This window comes from Pieris rapae, chromosome 10, assembly GCF_905147795.1.
Source record: "Pieris rapae chromosome 10, ilPieRapa1.1, whole genome shotgun sequence".
Lineage (NCBI taxonomy): Eukaryota > Metazoa > Arthropoda > Insecta > Lepidoptera > Pieridae > Pieris > Pieris rapae.
The window spans coordinates 1,466,843-1,491,299 of record NC_059518.1 but is presented as its reverse complement, the minus strand read 5'-3'; the positions used below and the strand labels follow the sequence as shown (position 1 = coordinate 1,491,299).

The window sequence follows — 24,457 nt, the reverse complement described above, 5'->3', positions numbered from 1 at the left end:
TTAATCTGTGTAATCTGTTTTGGCTTTGTGTATTGTTTTAGTATTTTGTATAATAATATGTATTAAGTAAGCTGTTAGATTACTTATGATTAAATAAATAATATAATATAAAAATTTCTCGTGCCACAATGTTCGTTCCCATACTCCTCCGAAACGGCTAGACCGATTCTTATGAATTTTTTATGCATAAGTAAGTCTGATAATCGGCTACTATCTTTCAACCCCCTAAATGATAAGTAACACCGAAAAAAAATTATTTTTTATTTTCATGATATAGCATAAAAAAGAACAAAACATACAACCGTTAATTTACATTTACCCTCTACGATCCCACTATTTTTTATTTGTTCGCTGAGTTTGCGCTAGAGAAAAATCACAGAAAATAAGTCTTTGGGGTAGCATAGCAAAATGTTCCATGTTGGTATGTACTAAAAGGTAGGCTAAGAAGTAGCAGTAAGTAGTTCGCGGGGGTAGCTACCCCTAGCTAATATAATAATATAATTATGAAGTCATATATGTTTTACCTCAATTCAGACCCTAAATAGATTCGCTCTAGCATCTAATGGGGACAAAATTAGAATGCTAGAGCTAACTCTGAGACTCTATGCGGCCTTCTAGGAACTACTTGAGTTTTAGTGACTCGTATTCACGCAGTCTCTGTATAACGGAGATTCTGTTGTTGGATAAAGGAGCCCCACATACTCCTACGTTCTGGTGCAGCGGTGCGTAAATGAATTCTGCATCGGTAAGAAAATCTCTTATGAAACTATATTATCCTTTTTTTTAAATCTATTTATTACTTATTGGTAGGATAAACAGTATTTTTGCGTTTCACGACTGTCAGTGCGCTATTCGTCATGAAATGCCAAATGCCTTATTCGGAACTTTTATCTTTCGAATAATTTATGTGTTGCATAGCTGTTTGGTACTTTATCCATACTTTGTGAAACAGGCCATTAGTGTTCTATAATGTGTGTCCGAGATAAATTCAATATAAAAAAAATAATTTAAAATGTATATTATATGTACATTATGTGTACATTATGTGTATATGTATAACCAGGTTAGTATTTCCATTTGCGTAGAAATACGCGAAAGAATACAGGCATTGCATTATTCGAAAGAAGAGAAAAACACAGAATAATTCATATAATCCGTGTCTTACGTAATTCCAGCAGATTACTTTCAGCGAGCTGCGTAACTAATGAAGTAACTTGTGACACGGGTCCGACCCTGAGATCGACGTAATCAAATTAATGAGAAAACTTCACTTCAATTTAGACTTCCTGTCCCAATCTTTCAGGCAACAGTCAAAAGTATGCTACGAACAGTGAGGTGACTCTAATCTGACACTGGCTAGGGAACATCGAAAGGAATCGCAAATCGTATACAGAAAATTGAACATATGAAGTGAAGAAATTTGTCTGGCCTAATTATGATTATGGGTGGAGATTTTATATTTCTTTAATTATTATATTTATAATAATTTGATAACGTATTATATGATATGTATGAAACAAATAATATAGGAATTTAATAATAATGTAAAATTCCTTTTAAGACAAATTTGGTAGAAAAATGAATTATTTTAAAAATTGCATATAAATAATCATAATACAAATAAGAGTGATATGTATATTTGTAAAAGTACTTGGCTACTAATTGTTATATATAGCTGCAACATCTCTTTAATTCAAATCAAATCAATTATATTAGTAACAACCGGCATGTATCAAAAACAATAATCGTTGACATGTGTCAGACAGAAGGCTAATCTACTTGTCTATGGAATAAAAATTATCAAAGAAATGGATGTAATGGCTCTTTTATCTCTGCCTTTTAATAAATTTAAGAAATGTATTAAAGAAAAGCTGTGTAAAAAGGCTTACTATAAAGTTATTGATTATCTAGTTGATAAAAGGGCCTGGGACTAGTGCTGGGCAGGCTGCCTCTAATTAATTTGATATATTTGTTTTAAATATTGTTTGATGATTTGCTTTTTTAAAAGAGTACCGAGAGTTTTTTACGCCGGCTTTTTCTCTCGGCCTACACCCTCTGTCTTTGCCGATGTGTAGGGATGCCTACAAGTTCGAATTGATTGACGTGGAATAAGTGATACCTAGAAGATCTTATGTTCCAAAATAAACGTATTTTATTTTTTTTTATAATCTGTTGTCCGACTATTAAGTGTTTAATCACTCGATTTTCGCAAAATCGATAGTGAATTTAAATACTGAATTTTAAAAACTAAACGATATCAATCGATGAATATGGAATCTTGCATCAATGGACATTTGCGTGCTGATACATTCCTGCTAGGACTTCAGTATTAAATCCCTAGAATGTAAACGTAAACAATTTTACAGACTTTTACACATTATTTGCATCGCTTTAGTTGACAGTACTGACTTATTGTCGCCTTTACTATTTCACACCCCTTCTTCATACAGTACAAGGAAACCCCAACTAATTCAAATTTCTCGGTCAAATACAAACTATTTACGAAAACGAAATACCCACAAATTTAGTTTACTGAAAAATGCTTAAAAATAATACAAAATCTCTTGTATCTTTTATTAATTATGTATTTGTTATTCCTAACAAATATATTGAATTTATCAATGTAAGATGCATTGATAATTTCAATATATTATTATATACATTTTTTTGTTTTTGTATAAGTAGGTAATAATTTTTTTAACTGAGTTTTATGTTTATGTTTCAATGTGTATTCCAATTTTCAAATTTGTGTATAATGTAATTGTTTTAATATTGTAAAATAAGTAGAGGTAGAAAAATTGCTAAATAAATAAATCATCACCTTTCTTTTTAATTTATTCGCTCTTTCATTTTTTATAATTTTTTTTTATGTTCCAGAAGGCAGACGAGCCCCGTCAGCCACCGCCCATAGACACTCGCACTGCCAGAAGGCTCACAAACGCGCTGCCTTTAAGAATCGGTCCGCTCTTTTTTTGAAGAACCTTAAGTCGAAGTGGTTCGGATTACTTCAGTGGGCAGCTGGTTCCACATAGTGGTGGTGCGTGGCAGAAATTGCCTTAAGAATCACTTAGTTGTGGAACGACGGACGTCAAGGTAATACGGATGGTATTTTGTATACTGCCTTAACGTCTGATGATAAAAATGATTATTAAATTCCCTTCTAATGACAAGAGTATGTTATGAAAATCAAGTAAGAAATATAAATGAGCTTTAAATATACGATAAGTATCGAAAGGTTTTAAAAGTACTTACTCGATATGACCAGCTGGAAGTAATTGAATTGTAAAGTATGAAACTCGAGCACAACTTTTTAACATAAATTCCTGAGCTTATGATACTTATAACAAAATTATAAAGTATAATATTTTCTTTTATTTCTTTTCGTTTCAGAGGAACTGTAACTTGGCTCGTTTTTTTTTGATATTATCGTACGAATAAGCGATGCAGTTCAGTTGTAGGTCGAGCTCTTATTGCTCGCTATAAGAGCTCGTAGTAGGCCCCCAGGTTGGCATCTAAAACCGTAGATGCACGACGAACCTTTTGATTGTGTGCTGACAAACGCATGATGCGTTGTATTATGTTGAATGTTAGCGCGTATTGAGCTAATGAACATGCCATAGTAGAACACAGAATCGTTTCAACTTTTTGTAGTCTAAAAATGTAATTGGAAAACACTCATACACGATATATAAAGTAAGTTGCATACATGTCAGTAAATCTTTTTAAATCATTAAGAAAATGTTAAATAAAAATAACATAAATAATTCGTTTGTATCAAAAGCGCGAGATTTATTAATTGATCGGTTCAGATGTACAGATTTCAGCATTAATAGTTTTTAAGCTTTCGCTTTCCAATGTTGTTACTTACTTTTTTACATGTTATCTAGTTACGGTAACAGTTTAATTTTAAATATAAACTCTGATGTTTACCTCGTAAGTTAATTTCCGTCGCTCGGTAACACCACGACACGTTCAATATCATAGGTAACTTTTGTCGTCAATAGCTAGTCTAAACGACATAAGTTATCAAGTGAATATGGTACTAGAAATATGTACATGCATGTAGGTACATATATATGTATATAATAAACTTACACTTATGTGAAGTACGGAAGACGCTGCTGCTCCTTCAACCTGAAGGGAGGATCCTCAACCACTTTAATCGGCCAGCCCGAAGGCCTAAGGTCAAGTATAAATCCTTTTGTCGAAATAACATTGTAAGCTTTTTCCAGGGCTTTCATAGAATTGTCAGAAGTGTAGGAACATCTACAGTCTACGTAGATGTTTCCTACAAAAAAAACTATTTATTTGAAAAGTCTAGAATTTTATTTTAAGGACACCTGATCTCTAAATATATAGAGAAATGGTGTCGTAAAGTGTAAAATAAATAATATTTTGATTAACATATTGAAAACACCATAAAAGTTTTTCTGCTGATTTGAATCTATATTTCTAAAATGTAAAGAGAAAATCCTAAAGAAGCCTAGATAGATTTAAAGTCTTTGAGCTCTCTGTTTAACAAAAGAAGTTTCTTCAATGTAAGTGAATAGAATTGTTAAAACTGTACATTTTTCTTTTATAGTGGTGTCTATTTTGGACACATTCAATAACTGTTTTCCGGCTCGAAGGACCATTGTACAGCTTGGATTGTGAAATGTAGAGTAAAATTTATATGTTTTAAATCAAGAGTATCTGTATAGCAAACTGCACTATATAACTAAATATATGAAAGGGTGGTACGGATCCCTAAGCCGTACAGACGTACCCTAACACATAAATGGTGAATATATAAATGAGTACGAGATGTCTGCATCAAGGGAGCTAAGGTGACAGACTTAACCCTACGGGTTGGATCAAAGGTTCAAGGTGGGATTATCTCAAAGCTATCAGCCAGGTCCAACGCGATAATAAAGGGCTTGAAGGAGTCGCCACATTAAGAGGATGCAAGAAATTTGAGAAAATGACACAGCAATATTCAAATCTGATTACTTGTCTTTAAATAAATATCTTAAATACTACTTACACCTATTCACACATATTAATAATACTCCTGGAAGCTGTTGAAGTATCGCTCACCTTCAACTGTTAAAATTTAGAAACACAACGTGAGCCGTGTCAGCAGTTGGTCAATGTTGTTGTCAGAATGTTGGTCAGGCTGAGTTCAGATTGACACATGACATAAATGTTATGTTCTATGCTGACCTATTACTTGCATTAAAGCTTATCTTCACAATTAGTAGAGCATGAGGGAAAATAAATGGCACTACAAAAAGTTATTTTATGCCATTTCATCGCTTTTTAGTCCATAATTCTGATTTCAGATTTCTTATGAATCCTAATGCATTATACAATTAATTCCCTAAGAGCTATCTATCATTTTCTAGATCTTTATAATGGTTTAAGTCATGTCTTGATAATGTTTGTTGAGTTATGCAAAGAAAGTACATAGAAAGTAGATACATTTTTACATGATAAGTTAAAACAACATCAGTCGGATTTTACTTTTTCGTCTCTATCTGTCAAATCTTGTTTACACTAATAAGAGACAGATAACTTTTGTTTAAATCATGTTATCGGCCCATTTTAATGGTTTACCTGGATATTTAATTTAAGGCTATTTACTATATAGATTATACTCATTTACAAATTCATTTTCATATTTCTGTTTAGGAAAATATAGTTCTACATGATGATTGTATATGTAATCTCTTTTATTTGGGATTAATGAATCAGGGACAAAAAGAAAACAGTAATAAAAAGTCGTATAAATTATTATTATATTTCACTTATAAACAGAAGTTCATACGCAAACTTTATGCTGCTTAGTCCTCCTGAAATTAAAATAAGAAATACAATTAATTTTATTTGTCATTAAAAGATGAGGCAGGGATCATCATATTATAGAGGCGTTAAAACTAGCCCCCTTATTCATAAAATCTTAATCAGCTAATGGGGTACATGAATTAACTACCATTTTTAAATTAATTAATTTAATTTTAAGTTTTATAACAATTCACGTATAATATAAAGTCGATAAAACAAATGTGAATCACATAACAAGGTTCAAAGCGCACTGACTACGTAGTACGTACCAGCCGGTTATCTGCGTTCACGTTCACGTTCGCTAACATTCGCGCGAATCATGCAAGACCGGTTTTTCTGTAGGTACGTATGAGTGTCGATGAAGTGATATCGATGTAAGTGTCGATAAAAATACAGTACATGTACAACAATGCTACAAGTTTTATTGCACTATTTTAAGTACATTATTTATAGTTTCGTCCAATTGCGATAAAAGACACGAGTACGTTATGTAAAACAGTACAATTTTTATTATAGTATTAGTATACAGTAATCCCTCCTAAACGCGTTCTCGTATAACGCGATTTCCGTCCCCAATATAACGCGTTACTTCCCCCTATAACACGGATATTTCGAAGGTATATCTCTGTAGTGTTCAATTTATTATGATTTGTCAAGTCCATAATTAGTTTAGTCATATTTAGTTTTGCGTACCATTGCACCTGTTTCAATTGTGTCGTTAATGAGGTTTTGCGACAATACTCCTACAACAAGATTTCCTATAACGTGGACCGGGTAACATTTGATTGTACATTCTGATTTTTGTTTTAGAATAAGGGGTTACTAAATAGTGCTAAGCTAATATATATTGTTTGTAATAAATAACTCACAAATTTCTTGCATGGTGTGCTGTTCTTGACGTATTTGAAGAGAGACTCCGCCATGTTGCTGGGAGTGGGAGAGGAGCAATTTTCCAAAGAACTCACAGTACATGAGGTGAAGGCTGTGAGTCTGTTACAGAAGGACTGAAAAGAAAAACAATTTCTTTTAAATTTGTAGTCCTTCAAGTATGGTGAGCAGGTGAAATATTAACAATTACTTAATAATTACAGTTTTTTTTCTTTTTTTAAAAGAGTACTGAGAGTTTTTTACCCCGGCTTTTTCTCTCGGCCTACACCTTCTGTCTTCTTTGCCGATGAGTAGGGATGCCAACATGTTCGACTTTAATGACGTGGAATAAGTGACACCATGATGATCTTATGTTCCATATAAACGTGTTTCATTTCATTTTTTTATGTTACACTTGATGCCAAAAAGAGCCATTTATTTCTTTCGAAACTTATAACTAAACACCATTTTTTTTATATAGTACAGGGGGCTAACGGGCAGAAGGCTCACTAGGTTTTACTTTTATGACTTTGTTCTTCAGGGCAAGCCATATATTTGAACATATTTACAACAATCACCACCGAACTAAACTCTAGATGATTTTATATTTGTTTAAATCAACTTAGGAAAGGATTCAAGTGATCGATGTCACTTGGACACAGTTTATTGTGCGTTACTTGTTAACTAAAGCTGTAGTTAACAAGTAACGATAGTATTTTTGTCTATACATACATCGATAGACATATGTCTGACTTCTTCTTCGGCATCAATATTTTTGCGAAGGTTCCCGACGCATGCTATGATTTCGTCTTCCTTTTCGTTGAAACAGCCGACTCCGTCCTCAGCAATGAATACTGAAATATAAGTTAATGTTGTTTAACAATTTTATTTGTTAAATTGTTTCGTACGTCTAATATCCCAACTTCATATTTACTTGACTTCTTTTTCTACTATTTCCCAATAAAATAATTATTCGGTATGTTTGAAAATTGAAAGATTACTTACAAGCAATTCTCTCTCCATCATTGTGGCAGATGAAGTCCAGGAAGCGGTCGGTAGCATTATTATCAGAATCAAGATGACCACGAACATCGGCGCTCAAGCATGGGTAGACTCCATTAAATAAGCCAGTCATGCAGGATTTGAATGCGGGTTTCTTGTCACAGTACCTGGATATTAGTAATATCTAATAGAAAATAAAAGGAGATAAAATTTATTTATTACAAATTAAAAGTTTATTTATTATTATTTCGTAACATTTATATTAAGATTATTATTTCTTAACATCAAGCAAGATGAAAAATGTAAGTTGTCCGATTCGCACACATAACCGATATGCAAACAAAAATTCACGATAATCGGTCGAGTTTCGGAGTTAAAATTCGTTTTACGGTGTTTGTTATTGAGTTAAATAACAAAGTTGAAATTATTGTTATATGTGTAAAACGAATTTTATATATAACAATAATTTCAACACCAACAAACATGAAAAAATCGATTTCTCTAGTTGTATCACATAAAAATAAAAGTTTGGTAAGAAAGTTTATGTTGTAATTGTGTATCGTGCATTGTTTCATGTTCCTCACCTTAATACTAATTATGCTAAAAACTCAGTTTTGTATCGCGCTGCCCGGACATACAATGACCACTATTTAGGCCTTGACTTGTTTAGGTTATCGCGGAATGTGGTTAAAAAGTGTATTAAGAATATCCATAGCGCAAAATCACCTACATCATGAGCACACCCCACATACACACCATCACTTACATACCCACACTTTTACACACACAACCAATTTAGGCTTAGTTAAAGAAATTAAATCAGAATTAGTTAAATGTATTAAATACTTTTTGTTTTTTTGTTCCCTTTTATAAACCTTTTTGTTGAAAAATGAATCATGTATACCTTTACGTACATTTATGTATCTTTATGTACATGTATCTTTGGCATATATAATTTATGTTAGCTGTAGGAGTACTAAATAAATAAATAAATTTAAAAATTAGCTTACTTCTTGAATACCTCATCTACAGCTCCATTGGGTCTGGCTGCTTCGATTTCGCTCTTCACCGTGTCAGGGTCGATTTGAGCCTTGATGCAGTCCACAAAAGTGTCTAAAGCAGCCTGTAATAACAAAAAAACATTATCATATCATAATTCACACAGTTTTTAAGTGGATAATACAAAAATTAAAAGTTATTAGAAACATTCATGTCCCTCACCAACTGCTGCAGTAGTTAATAGTTATTAATTTATTAATAAAAGATATTCCACCGGACACAAATAATAACATAAATCAATAGCACCTAGATATTTAGGTCTGGGCCTGAAATTTCTGTATCTGTTTCATGGTTTTTTGTCAATCAAATAGGCATGTAGGTGATCCTGTGCCGAAACAGGGGCACAAATAATATAAAAGTAAAGTAATTGCAATCCATTTAAATATAGATTAATTATTTCACTGCATGGGTTAGATCTGCCTGGACTTACCTCAGCCTCAGGAGCTTTGTCTTCTGCGCCATTTCTAACGCAGGTTCTTCTAAATGCATTCTTAAACCGGTTGCGGTCCTCCTCGTTAAAGGTGTGGCGTCCAAAGACGGCTGTAATGTTTACAAACCTACTCATAATAACATTAGACCAACCATTTACGAGTTTGCTTATCTTGCCGAAGCGTACAAAATATTTGTATGAGGGTGTGCAATTATTATTGAATCAATTACCAACTAAAATTCGTAATATTGGTGCGTTTAGTCAATTCAAAAAAGGCGTTAAAGATGCATGTTAAAGAGAAAATAGTTAACTGAAATTGAGACGGCTAATGGCAACGTGTATCTCGCGCGTATATAAACATATTAATATTAAGTTTCTCATGTTTCCAAAATTTTTTTTTATCAGAAATATATTTCTTGAAACATTAAACATCAGTTAGCATATCGTAAGAATTAATAAATACATATATAAAAAAATTATGTTTAATTTTCTAATAAAAATTTCTGTTGTTAAATTCCTTAATTATTATTTTTTTATATTGACGTGACTACAATTTTTTTAATGAGCTTTACTCTTTACTACTTAATAATATAAGATATTTATATAATCAAACGAATACAAAAGGTTAAGCTACTTACCAACAGTCAAACAGGCAACGATAAACAATTTCATAAACATTTTGTGGTAGTCAAATCACAAACACTGAAGCAAAGAACCGAATGGCCACACATTTATATTATCCGTTATCATAAAGTCACTTGAACTCTATTCTTGTAACTCCATGAAATATCACTGGGAAATACTGTTCAATAATTATTTGTTATCACTTCTCGCAAATATTGTATTTTTTGAGTCTGCTAGTTTTAAGATATTAACTTACAAGAAATATTAAAAAAAAACTTACGTCCGTCTTAGATTTCTGTATCCGTTCCATGATCATATTTTTCAAACAGGCAAGTTGGTGATCAGCGTTCTGGGCCTGACACACGTCATAGACCTTTTTCGGGTCTACCCTAAGTATAAGCGTACATAAAAAGTACATCGTTGCACAGCGGGGTTTGAACCGTCTCAGAGATGAAACACATAGATGAGAACACATAGGCCACTAGGCCGAATCTACTCCTTAATAGTGTATATTTATATAGTGTACTAGCAGTTATATTACATAGTAGTAAGCTATTCATGGAAAACTGTAGGAGAACTGATCTGAAAGGCAAAGCTTATGTGAAACGTTGGTACTTTTAACACAGCTCCATCTGTAAGAATTGTAACAAATAATAAACAAATAATTTGCAATAAAATAAAATTGCGACTATAATTAAAGATCTAAGCTATCCTATCTCTTAAGTTGGGCCAGATTGCAAACGGTGTGCAAATTTGATGGATATCGGTTCGGTAGTTTACGAGTCCATCGCGGACAAACATCGTGACAGGAGATTTATATATATTAAGATTGAAATATAATATTGCTTAGAAAGAGTCAGAATTAACTAATGCAGGCATGGTGTATGTTTAATTAATTGACTTAAACTGTTCAGAAATTTAAGTAAACTAATATGTGGTTACAGTCATATTTGTATCTGTAATATTATAATTACGGATAAAAAAAAATTCTTTGAGTTAAAAAATATTGTAAGATGCTAATTCGACCGGTAACAATATAACGGAATATGTGCAAAGATAACGTTATCTACTCGTAAGATGATTGACCATGACCCCTAAACAATTTGCGAAACATTATGAGTAACTGGGTCTTCTTATATTTCTCTAAAACAGGTAACACTGAAATATAGTCAGTTGTCTTCAAAAGCTAACATTTTCAAGATAAATCGAAATTGTCTATGGCATGTGCGCCTCAAGCTCATATAAAACACTTTAATGTTATTTAAAAAAAGTGGATGAAAAGTTGTATAATTTTAAATGTATTATTATCCCATTATTTGTATTTATGAACGCTAAGATGTATATAAAATAACATGCGAACCAAAAACTTTGTAAAATCAAAGGAAATAAATAAAATGATAATACATACTAAAGTATAACAAAACACTGTTAAATCATTCTTTATTTAAAACGTCCAATAATATTAATATAGTAAAGACGCTAATTGTCACGATAACATTATGTAAGATCAATTTGAATACAACTGTTTTTCGATTGGTTGTACATAAGTTAATTTAATGTAAGAAACGATCTTTCAGAAGTATAATTACCTGCATTTAGCTAAACTGTCTACACACTACACCTAAATTGTGTTATTAATAAAGACGTTTACTTAATCTACGTTATAGAAAAATCGGTTCTTACAATTACAAATATAAGCATTTACTCTACGTCATATTCACAGTACAAAACTCCTTAGCAAACCTTTAAAAGGCCATGAAAAGTGTGACTATTGAACTCCAGGTATTATTTATAGCAGGGTTGTCACAAAATCTTTATATTTTGTCATGTTCGATGCTTGATTTTTAAACACATATTCATTTATAGTTTCTCTGTGTCTCAAAGTGAACTAAAACTCTATATAACAAAAAAGTAATACAATGTGTTAGGAAAAATAAATTTGTGTCTAGGACAAGAAACACGTTATAAAATCTAAATAAAACTACTACACTTGTCTTACAAGGGATTTTATAATAAATCACAGCTAATCACTTATTTCTAAGCTCAAATAATACGCAGGAAAATGTTACCTCTGTGAGGTAATTATAAATGAATATTAGGAAGGAATTATATACATATTTAAGAAACAAGTCCTCGCCCTAAATCACACGATTGTTTGCTGGCTTTCGTTGCAGGCGTGTAGATCAGCTACGAAATCTCGTAGCATTTTGTCGAAAGTGTGCTACGGTAAAAAATACTTCACCCATTATTATCGCGAACGAAGTATTCATTGTTATTTTTTATTTGCTACAAAGACAATAAGAACCGTTGGTATTGTAAAGACATCTATCATTTTCAAATAATACTGTTAAGCAAGGCCTATTTTTCCAAAAAAATCTGAATACATATTATAATATTGTTGTCGACTATTGCATTCATTAGTTTTTCTTTCAGATAGGTATACCAAATCTCATCTTAGACACAGACAATATGGCGCCGTCGTCTCATCGTAAAATTTACAAGATTTAATATAAAAATAAAAATAACAAAATTTAAAAACAGAAAATTACCTTTTAGTTTATTTTCTTGCTTTTAATAAAATAAATAAATAGTATTTTTAATTCATTATATACTTTGTTATCCAAAGTATTTAATTTATAACTTTTGCCTGTTATGTCACTATCATTAGAAGTTTGCTAGAATGATAAGGAAAGTATGGTGTGTCATTATCATAATAGGTTATCGAAAATTCAACTAAAACATCTAGCTATGAAGCAAAGATAAACTCTGATCTCTAATTGACTACAACTATTACTTTTTACATCGTGTTAGATAGACAATATAACAAACTTAAAAAATACTATTTTAATACAAGTGCCTCTAACAAAAATAACCATGAATATAGCTTACAAAATATGCAGTTTGCTTAATAATGAAACGCAAGAGAACCTATGAGAAAGGTAATTTTTTGTATGACCTGCATTATTGCGAATAAAAATAGAACATATAAAGTGGTCCAAGATCGCCCCACCGGACCGACCCGGTGCCATTTTGAACAACGCATATTGAACAATTACTAGGTAATAGTTAATTTCATCAGGGTTTACGTAAAATAATAATACGTCCGGTTTATAAACATTAACGTAAAAAATGCGTGACAAAAAATGGGCACGTCCCACGTTGTATAATCAATATAAATATAAATAAAAATCTGACGCAAAATATGTCGCTATGCGCAAAAACTGATTACGGTTGGACCAATCAGAGTATTTTCTTTATTTATTCATTAACCTCTGAGTTTTATAATGGAGAGAAACATTGAAATAAAATAAAAATTAAGTTTGATTTGGTAGTTAGGTTTTAGCAACCACAAGCAATGCCAAAACTTTCCATATGCTACTGAAAAAGTAAGTCAAAAACATATTCAGGTGAAACGACATCGCGAGGGCTAATAGTTAACATAATGTTGTCAAATTTGAAAAAATATTAATGCTTACGAAATTTTACAATTCCGTTAGTCCGATTACTATCCATGATTTGTATTTACTTATAACTGAGCTGATAAAAACTGGGCACTTCCCAGCCACGTTGTTTGTCAGTTTTCAATTTTTTATATAACCTCTCGGCTTAGTTATAAGACGTGGACCTAAGATTCCGTTACCATAGAAACATTCCCTTCAGTTCACGTTTTATAAGGCCGTATAACTATAACATTATTAAAACGTGGCTTTTTCTAATATTTACCTAAACATCAGGTTTAATCGCGCGCATTTTCCATTGCTTAGAAATATTTACAATACTTTTTAGTGTTACGATTTGTTTAATAGGGCAATATTTTCTGTGAATCGTTTTTATATAACGAATAGCTTTATTTTATAAAGATGTAGACAACAAACTAAAATTACATAATTTATGAAAATATTAAATAAATAGGCGATATTATTTTCTTCGTTAATATATTGCCTTATTTAAGGAATTTAGCTTTATTTGTTAGCTCTCCGTCGCAAATATAGTTCTCAAAGATTGTTTTTTATTGATAAATTACTATTTTATTTGGGGTGTATGTTTACACACATATCCAGAATGAAGGTCACGTTAGTTTTTTATTACTTATAATATAAATTAGTATGAAATACCATATCTCTAAGGGTTACTAGAAGGTACATTAATTGTACAAACAAAATTTTTACTATATTACTATTTGGAACTGTCTAGTTATATTATGTGATAAATTAAGATTTAACCAGTAAATCATAACAGTACAACGTCAACGATTAAGACGATTTCATAGACTATAACGCACCTGAAAGACGTTTCAGATCAGATGTGTATACTACGGGAAAACATAAAACTGGTTTTACGGTAAGGTAATTTGATATCAATCACATCTTACTTGATCAAAGTAAGTATGAATAGAGTTAGTGAAAACGGAACTGTTATATCAAAAAAATTATAGAATTTTCACCTTTATATTATGACAGCATAGATTATTACAATGTGTTATTTGCTAGAAATAAGTTGTCGCTTGATTGTACAATCGACTATGTATTACGTAATTAACGTTGGCGAGATATAGAATATTCATTAATATCAATTTATTTTACGGGCCACGTCAAGAATGATTAATGTACATAAACAAATGTAATAATTCGGCTGAAATAATGTTTATGATGCTAAATTCAAATGGTAATTAACCTACTCCTATTTCATAGAAGATTATTGTTAAGCTTGAAACTGAAGTTTTACAAGCTATTTATGCCATAGGTACTTATTTACAAATTGACAAATAAAACATTATAGTTATAAGAACATACGATATTTTGTCGTGTGGCACTTATTCTACAAATATATTTTGATATCTCAAATTTACTTCAAGACATTAAGTTCCGATATTCATTGTAATGTTAAAAGCATAAAACTACTTAAAAGTGAAAAATAAGTAATTAATAAAAATCGTATTAGATACTGTCTTAGTCACCTGAAAATTAGGTCAGGTGTAGCAATTGATTAAATATATTCTGTGTTCATTTTTACAGAGATAACAGTTGACACATGACATTTATTGTCATTGGTTACAAATAATTCTCTAGGCATAGCATGTTGCCGAAAATACAGAAAAAAGTTGGCAGATATGTGATTTGACACGTGTCATTTATAGCCACTTGATTTGAAATCGCTGTCTACTGAAACTATGACAGATATGACGATTAGAAAATAATTTGAATTTCATACAAAGCTCCTGACAATCGACTCACATTCAGTATTCGGGAAATTATATTGACAATTGTATATTGAATCTTTACCAATGATTCTACTAACAAAGAATTTTTGCTATAAAAACGTCGATATTTACATTATTTAAAATTGTTGTAGAGCTTTCTGCTTATTAATAAGTGCATTTAATAATTTAATACGCGCCTTTATTGCTTTATATCGTTGATAGTCTTCCTCTCTTCCCTTCTTGTCATCTCTTTGCACTTTTCTGCTGTTCTGCACCTCGAAGTTGAACTCATATTCTTTTATCGTTCGACGTAGGACCTGCAAGTTTACAAAAATTTGATGCATCAACATCATGTTATGTTTAGCAGGCTGTTTAAGTTACGAGGAAGTTCCAGTGGACGCAAAGGAAGCCCAAAGAAATGTGGTATGTTCAATGTTCATGCTTGGCTCCTAAAGGTGTGATGTTGAATTAAAGCCCTTATAGAATCCTTGGTATATGCGATCCAAATATTTGAATCACTAACCAGGAGTGTCTATTAGCGAGTTAAATCAAACAAATTAGTTAAAAACTTACGCATTTCTGCGTTTTAGCTTCACTTAGAGCTCGTGCCAGGTCTTCTAGTCCGAGGAAATGGAGTCCCTCATTGGAGGGAGTCTCCTCACTCGTGGCCGACTTCGCTGAAGAAGTGGAGGAAGGCATCTCCTCCATTATGTCTCGACTGGGGGGTGACTGAAGGGGTGTTTCAGTCGTTTCCTATAATTTCAATACATATATTTATAAAAAAAAATATAAAAAAAATAATAATACATATATTTATTTTCGGCTTAGAAACCAAATGAAGTATAATATACAGTAACCATTTTGGGAAAATAAAATCATGAAAAATATAAATAAAAGAAAAATATAATCATTTTTGAAATCGTTACAAATATGTACCAAATCAATGGTATTTACATTATTAGTGAACATGTATACCTGTGAAGAATCAGATGGTTTCTCCTGGGAATCACTGGAACTGTCAACACTCGTAAACAGCATTGTTTCATGTTCGTGAATTGTCGCTAATTCACCATTTGTTCCCATCTGAAAGAATTGAACAGTTTTATTAGTTTATGACAATTAAATTCTTTGCATAAATCATTGCTCTTAAACCTGCCTGGAAAATATTCTCAGTCGTCCCTGTTCAATGTTTATTTGAATTGTACAATCAAGTGTTTAATAACTATAATAACTTACATTATCAGATCTAGTTTGCAGGTTTCGTTTGACAGCTCTGTATCGTTCATATAAATGTCTGGCGGCACCGCGTTCCGCAGTGTTGGCTGCCGGCCTGCCTCTAGCCGCCTCTAGGCGTAATAAGGCTCTTTGAACACACGCCTTTTCTGCTGCAAGCTGTGCTGACGTCCAAGACGACTCGGGTATGGCTGCTCTACCCGCTGCTTGGCGACAGCCTTCGATCCACTGGAATTGATCAAAATGAACCAAAATGAACTACAACTGCGTCTGTGTTTCATAATCATTTGTACTAATAAGCAAGTAGATGATCAGTCATCTGTATCTGACGATCGACTTTTGGTACAACAGCGTGCCAGTTTCCTCGCGATGTATTCCTCGAATTAAACTATTCCCACAGCGAGAAAAGTCCATACATGCACAGCTGAGATTCGAACGCATAATCATTATACTGCGTTAAATAATCTTATAAAATAAAACAAACTATAAATGTAATAAATAACAATATGCCTTATAAATAAATGACTAATATATACCACAGTGATGTAGATGGTCCGAAATTATTTCACCGCAAAGTTGGCGTCTTGCCATCAGCAAGTTGAAATTATTATGTACGTACATGCATTGCGCAAGAAACATCTTGACCTATCCTACATTTATTTATAGTTAAAATAAGGCGATGTTAAAACAAATAAAACTTTAGATGATATCTTTCTCTCTCTTGTAATTTTATATTTATGGAAAATAAATAAATCACATCTGAATTTGTTGCGGAAATCGCGTTCTATATATGCCAAGGTGACTTCAGTGAAAGTCAATAAGATGCTATTTGGCATAAGTTAAATAAATTAACCTTCATACAAAACATTATTGTGCCAAAACGTGAATTTAATGTTAAACTGAATGACGCTAAAATGTTTAAGTTTCCTCTATGAGAATATATTATAGGAATAATGAATTATGAAAAATGAACTATGAATTTAAAACGAAACATAAATTCATTGTATTATTTTTTTGTCCCTGGATTGTTCCTTTTTATAATTAAGGTGTCCCCGAAATGAACTGTGGGATGCAATATTGTCCCGTTTTCAGAAACTGCGCGAAATTTCACTAGTAGAAAATAAAAAAAACGTGAAAAAGACTTTCATTCTTATTTGAAACCGTCACCAGCTATTTTCAAACAAATTTGTTCTACTGATAAATCAAAAATATAAATATTTTGGGTATAGTTTGTGATTTGTAACTTTAAAGTAATATACTAAGTATTTCTAAACAAATAACTTTAAAAAATAAATTTTTCCCTCCCATTTATATGTATAATTATATTATTATATAGATATTTATATTAGATTGGTTTAAATAGAATTATGATTTATAACTAATATTATTATTGATGTAAAACTTTTAATATTTAAAATCTTTATTAGCGATATCTTTATTAGCCTATGCTTAAGTGCGTCTTAAATGCGTATATATAATGAAAACTCCGTCGCCTCTAAGGGATTAAATATCCTGACGATACAAGTCAGAAAGCCAAAACTGCGCATAACCTTAATAAAACACAAATCTGCCAAAACTTACCTCTTCAATGTCCCTAACAATATCCCCCATTGGCTTATCGCTTCTTAGCGCTGCGTCCAGCTTCTCATCTCTTTCCTTTTGCAATTTAGCTGCTTGAACTTTCAGCGCGTACTCTACGGGATCCGATTTGATGCAGCGCTTTTCTGCTTGCAGGCGTCGAAGCGTCTCCAGCATTCGATTGTATTGAACATCGGTCATTCGTTCGCCGGGAGATATTGCACGTCCATTTTGTGTTTCGAAGTCGTTTTCGTATTTGAAAATTGTCTTTTTTAAAACGGCGATCTAGAAAAATCGTTTTACCAATTTATTACCATAACGTCAGCGTTTTGGATCTTATGTTCAAGATAATAACTTTACCTAAATGACAAGTAAAAACCATAGCACCAGCGTGAATTTATGTGTTCTCTTTTTGTATATATTATTGTTTTGTACTGGAATATGATCAAGAAACAAAATCTAATCGTTACTAACATAGTGCTATTATTATTTAATTACATGTAGTAGGTTGCTGGAGTGTTTATATGAATAAATTCACTATAAACATAATATATTATCGTGTAATTATTCGGCGCTCTCTTCTACATTTAATCTTTATCTATAAAGTTCCATACTGAAAATAGATAGGTACTCATTTATATAATAAAAACCATATTACCTTTTTGTTAATCTTCTCCAGCCGTCTGTCAGGGCTGGCTTGCGTGCGACGAGGTGGGACGCTCCGTTCGTCGCGCCTACTAAACCCAGGTTCCTCACAATAGTAAGTCTGTGTTTGGGATGCCGGTAGGATTTCTTCATACACTTTAAACACGTTATAGCATATTTAAATATTTATTAATAAACATAAAATGTTTAAGTCAGGCATCCATTTTTAATAAACTAAACAATATGTAGTTAAGCTTTAAGAAGTACTTTGCGTTTAGAAGATGAACGAGCTATCCTTTGGGCTTTGCTATTTAACTACAGTTACTGTTTGCAGTTGGAATATTTAACAGTACATACATTCTGGTTTCTGTTGGACAACGTATTCAAAATGTGGGGGTGTTCCGCTGCGAGTGTCGTCTGGGTGATCATTTTCTTTGGGCTGCCGCGGGAGACGGGGCGCGCGCCGTCTTTTGCCGAACTGTGGTCTGCGTGCGCGAGACAGCCTTTCTGCACGGCGTTCGGACTGGAAGTGAACGAAGATCTTTAGAAAGCCAGTTTTGTTAATATACCATAACTATTAAATCCTTGGCTGTCTTGCTAACAGTTCGTAGCCAGCTTGAATATTATTTTATAAGAAATGAATTTGATTTTCATCTCAATAAAATCCAGTTATGCTTATCTGAAGACCCAACGTAGGCAGATGAAAGTAAACGATCTTTTTAAAATCATTAAATACTGAAATTATAAGGTTTTCAATTGATCCATTAAAATTAAATTAATGGAAGTTTTTTTTTTATTTTACTTCTTTTTCTGCGGGGTATTTGCGATTGGCCCTATGACTATGAGCGAATCTGTTCTGTGGTGCTGTCATGTGGAGTCGTTTCCCGTTGGAAACTCATCTTCTGTCTAGATCTTCTGCCTGTCTTCTAGCTCTGGAATATGGTGACGCTTTAGTCATCCCACATACTGTTCTATGGTGAGTTGGCGAGACAGTTCGTTCAGGTGACACTAACCGCTCTTTGTATTTAGCTGCCAGTCTTCGGATTTCCTCTTTGATTGGTCTACTAAACTAACTAAATTAGTAAAACCGCGAATGTAGCAAATTCCAACTGTAAATAATTCAAACCTACTCAAACTTCGTACAAACTTAGGGAAGTCCGCGCAAATAATGTATACGGCGAAGAGATCAACCTCATATATTGTTCCCAGAATTAATTATTTACCCGCAAATCTTAATATGACACCCCAAAATTACGAGGGTACCTTTAAAATGACTTAGAAAATTAACGAGACATTTGCATGCCCATTTTCTGTGTGGCTGCTTGCGGAGTTCTATTTTTGATCGATATAAATGTACCACTTTTAAATAAATGATTTATTATTATTATTAACCTGGAATAAGATTGCTTGGCTTCTATAGATATAATATTATATATATGGTATTAAAAATTCTCTCAGTTTGTTGTAATGTTTCAATTCATTTATAGATTATTTTTTAATTTTAAGTTTATAAGGAAGTCAAAATTTGTACTATGACGTAGGCACGTATGACTTTAGGCACCAAGGTTAAAATCTTTAATGTTTTCTGTACGTATAGTTTGTTTATAATATTTGAAGCAATAATAAACAAAAGAACAAACCCAAAAAAAAAATATTATCTGTAACTTATTCAAAAAGAAATATGCGCTGATGGACATTCTAGTATACCTCGAGTCGATTGTAATCATGAAGAGGTGGCGGCGGCGGCGGTGGTGGGAGCCGCTCTTCGCTGTGTGGTCTTCTTTCTTTGCGCTCGTGAGCACATCCAGAGTCCCGGCGCTCGCGTCGCTTGCGGGCCTCTCTTTCACACTCGGGGGCAGCCATATCCTCCCTCTCTCTCCCCTCGTGATCCTGTTCACAGCACTGCGCACGCCACCCGTTTGATATAACAATGCGACGGTCGCTCGAACGATCGGATGCTTGGCCGAAACCCTACATATGTTGATGTTGGTGTTAGTGATTCGTGACAAGCTTGACATATGCTTTATGTAATGAGAGTCTGTGGCATGATCGTTAGGTGTATAGCGTAGTACATAAACGTGTATTCAGTTGTTTGGCCTAAAGCGCGTTCTAAGTGTACTAAGCTAACCTTTACATCGCGATATTTTATAGATTAATGAAAAATAACTCTAATAAACCGTTTTAGCCAAAGCGAATATAAGCTAAATGTTGATCAAAGATGTCGTGTAAAAACTACTAATACAAAAAATACCCCAGCCTACTTAGTACCTGAATTTCCAACAGTACCATCTTGTTCTACCCTCGAAACTAAATCCCCAATTTCCAAAAGTAATCGGCCGAAATGTGTTTCTGAAAAATGATACCCAAAACTAATGTATATTGTATGGACGTGTATCGGCACTGTATGAAGCCAATTGAGTTTACCTAACTCATGCGTAATACTTACAATGCAGTATCTGGCAGCGCCCACTATGGAGTTGAGAATTCTGGAAATGTTGTCCCGGTGTCGGCTTGCCACGACTATTAAGCCCGGGCGCGGGCCAGCCGTATGATCCACAACCAATCACTACACAACCAGCCTATGATTTATCCTTTAATGTAAAACAAAATGAAAGAAACAAAACGAAACGGTAGCCCGGAAACGAACGCCGTTTTGACGGGTATACTATTTACTAATACAGATACTGTCAACCACAGCAGTCTATTTAATAATTTCACAACTCTGCCTCGTCATATCTCGGTCCCGACACATACTGGTACGACTCTTGCAGTCGATAAAGTTCGCACGGTCTCAACAAACTATGGCTGCTTCAAGAAGTGCGTTGAGACAAGCCTGTAATTTAGCATTGATAGTTCAGGAGGGTTGTAAAGAGCCTTCTAGCTCCTAATGCCTCAAGAAAATCGCTTTGGACATTCTTGATGTACGGTACTTGCTTCTAGTATAAGCTTTTCAATTCTCATCTATTGTGGTAGACATCGCGGTACTGTTTTCACTTATGGAATCTGAAACAACATTATATACATCTATGACACCAATTATCAGGATATTAATATTTTCCACCTCACCAAAAAAGATGTGATAGGTATAAGATGTTTTATCTCTCTCTGATTTTGTTTAAGTAGTAATTTGAAATGTTAAGTACTATTTGTTTCAAAATTTAAAATTCAGTTTTCTAAAGTTTTTAAATGTATTTTGTCGATTAATGTATAGTAATTTTGTTTCATATAATTATATTAATCAATAAATATATGTAATCTGTTTTGGCTTTATGTATTGTCTTAGCGTTTTGTTTTATAATATGTATATAAGCTGTAAGATTGCTTATAATTAAATTATATTTATAGTCTGTGGTTTAAAGGAATGTTTTGTAATGATTCGATATATATGTTGACAAAACAATTGTTTTATATATAAACGTCGCAAAAATGTAATTGTGTTGTTGCGACATAATAGCGTAGAAGATAAATGAGGCCGCCACAGAGAGGTAGTTTTTGCCGCGCACCACCACTTTGTGGAACCATCTGACCACTGAAGTAATTCCGAACCGACTTAGGGCGCTTTAAGATAAAAAAACCGATTCTTTAAAGGCCGACAACGCAGTGCGGCAGTATCACTTAACATCTCTGATGAGCCTCCTGCCCGTTTGCCTACTATTACATTTAAAAACAATCATATATAAAACTTATAAAGTTATTAAAAAAACGTTATTTACTGTCAAGCTTAGAAAGACTTTTTTAAATAATTTAAACTCTAATAATCTGTGGAAATCAAATCAACCTTCATAAAACCCAATAGACGTCCATAGAAAGTCTGACGGAAATAATTGTCAATACTGAACGTTGACAATTCTTTCAGAATTCTTCGTATAAATGTTGCAATAGTTTTAAGACAGAATTAATTCCATATTTAAAGAATATCTCCAATTTCTTTTGATGCACGTCGAACCACAAAATCCCATTGAATTTCTAATACCCCATTTATGAATAGTATATTGGATTTGTGTCCTGTCCTGTTACCATAGTTGTACTGTATATGGCATATGATTTTGACTTTGCTTTCATTATAATTTTTGTGAAAATATATTCAACTCATGGAAAATAACATTTAATGGAAATGCAGAATAAAATGCATATGGTTAAAAAAGTCTAAATATGATAATGATATCACAAATTGTATATATTTTGTAGTCAGAAGTTCATTTAATTAAATCGTCTACTACTTTAAAGAGGGGCTAATAATAACTTCAACATCGTGCAAATATTGAAGAAACTAATAATAATATGTTATGTAAACAGGGTGAAGATGCATTTGACCCGATTTCCCTGAGTTCGCTGATCGCTGTGGGCGTGTCTTTAGCGGAAAATCTCATACCGGAGAAAACTCTTAATTTAATTAAATATTACTATATCTCTAATGAAAAAACCAAATCACAGGTGCAAAATACAATTCAATTATTTTACTTTACGTCTATACAATAAATGATATTCAGTAACTTAGCGACACGAATTTTATATACAATTTAATCAACACATTAATTTGAATTGCTTTTTGTTTGTATATTGTAGCCTTATGCAATACCTATACACAACTGAGTATTACAATGTGAATGAATTGAAAACCTTCACAATTCGTTCATTCGACACCCTTGAAATTAGGCGGAAAAAGATCAAAGACTGTGAACGACGGAAAATGTCCTTGATATTAAAAAGCGAGACTACAATTCACACTTATAACAACGAAATTAAATAACAACTTACCGGTTGAAACAGTTATTTTAAAAGAAAATTGTAAAAGAAAACAAGGAAATGTAACACTATGGCGTCGCAGAGAAAATGGCGGCGGAAAATGACTGCTCTCTAGCGCCAAACGAGAAACACTGAAATGTTGGGCGGGCTGCGTCGTTGTTCTAGTGTCGTACTGACGGAGGGAAATATCGATAAAAATGCATTCTTGAAGGTCATTGCATGTTGTATTGTGATGTTTTAACTCGTTCAACGAGTATTTTGTTTATGAAGTAACGCGATATAGGATTTAGTTATGTATCAAATGTATCGCTTATATTTGGAATTTGGTTTTTGATATGCTTAACCTAACCTAACCTATATATATATATTATATCAAATTTTAATTAGCTATGGCGGGTGCACTTTGTAAAGTTGCTAGATTTTTTCCAAAAACAGTTCAAATGACTTTATACAATTCTTTAGTAAAATCGCATTTATTTATACAGATGTTCGCTGCAACTTGTTAACTCAACAACCCTCAGGTTCTACAAATCTTACACTCTTACTCCCACAAACGTGACATCGACTCTAAATTAATAAACAAATACACACTAGCATTAAATTTACTTTGAAGCAAACATTTAAAACTATCTATCTAGATATACGAAAAATATTAGAAGTGGAACCGATTATATATATGTGTAATATATTGTGGTATCTATATTATTATATATATATCACAATATATTATTGTGGTTAATAAGTGTATTAAGAATATCTATAGCGCAAAATCACCTGCATCATGATCACGCCCCACATACGCACCATCACGTACATACCTACCCACACTTTTAACACCATCACACAACACAACCAAATCAGGCTTTGTTAAATAAATATATTGAATACTTTTTGTTTTTTTTGTTCCCTTTTCTAAATCTAAGAACCTTTTTGTAGTAAAATGTATGATGTATTTCGTCTTTGGTTATATTTTCAGTGTATTTGTTTGTAATTACATATATAATTTATGTTAGCTGTTGGATTACGAAATAAATAAATAAATGTTTTTTCAAGTAATTGATATATGTATGTTTTGAATGAGAATAAACTTATTTAAACCTAGATTTTGTACTATTTGTTCTACGATAACAGAGTTGGACTAATAATTCCTGCTTTTTCACTAGATTAATCATGATAGTAGTAAAATAAGTTTTCTTATGTCAATAAAAAATTAACATTTTTTTAAAACATCGACAACCTATGAACAACAC

The 24,457-nt window shown here is 32.6% G+C and overlaps 2 protein-coding genes across 4 annotated transcripts; both read right to left on the bottom strand.

Annotated features, from left to right (window-relative positions):
• Positions 1-5,760: 5,760 nt before the first annotated feature.
• Positions 5,761-9,947, bottom strand: LOC110999073 (27 kDa hemolymph protein). The gene is made up of 7 exons (XM_022267962.2): positions 9,820-9,947; positions 9,182-9,291; positions 8,703-8,815; positions 7,696-7,859; positions 7,423-7,544; positions 6,693-6,827; positions 5,761-5,831 (listed from the first exon to the last, which is right to left on the bottom strand). Exons 1-7 carry the CDS (start codon positions 9,857-9,859, stop codon positions 5,823-5,825), a joined length of 693 nt encoding a protein of 230 aa, XP_022123654.2. The 5' UTR covers positions 9,860-9,947; the 3' UTR covers positions 5,761-5,822.
• Positions 9,948-10,084: 137 nt separating this feature from the next.
• Positions 10,085-23,349, bottom strand: LOC110999072 (protein FAM13A). Of its 3 annotated transcripts, none has more exons than XM_022267961.2 (12): positions 23,220-23,349; positions 20,908-21,464; positions 20,730-20,810; positions 20,169-20,432; positions 18,819-18,984; positions 18,475-18,617; positions 17,820-18,101; positions 16,242-16,466; positions 15,981-16,088; positions 15,579-15,758; positions 15,203-15,322; positions 10,085-10,437 (listed from the first exon to the last, which is right to left on the bottom strand). In XM_022267961.2, exons 3-12 carry the CDS (start codon positions 20,748-20,750, stop codon positions 10,423-10,425), a joined length of 1,524 nt encoding a protein of 507 aa, XP_022123653.2. In that variant the 5' UTR covers positions 20,751-20,810; positions 20,908-21,464; positions 23,220-23,349; the 3' UTR covers positions 10,085-10,422. The 3 variants fall into 3 exon arrangements, with proteins under 3 accessions (XP_022123653.2, XP_022123652.2, XP_045485728.1); XM_022267960.2 differs by lacking the exon at positions 10,085-10,437 and adding an exon at positions 11,232-12,026; XM_045629772.1 differs by lacking the exon at positions 10,085-10,437 and having other exon boundaries at positions 11,232-15,322.
• Between the last annotated feature and the right edge of the window lie 1,108 nt (positions 23,350-24,457).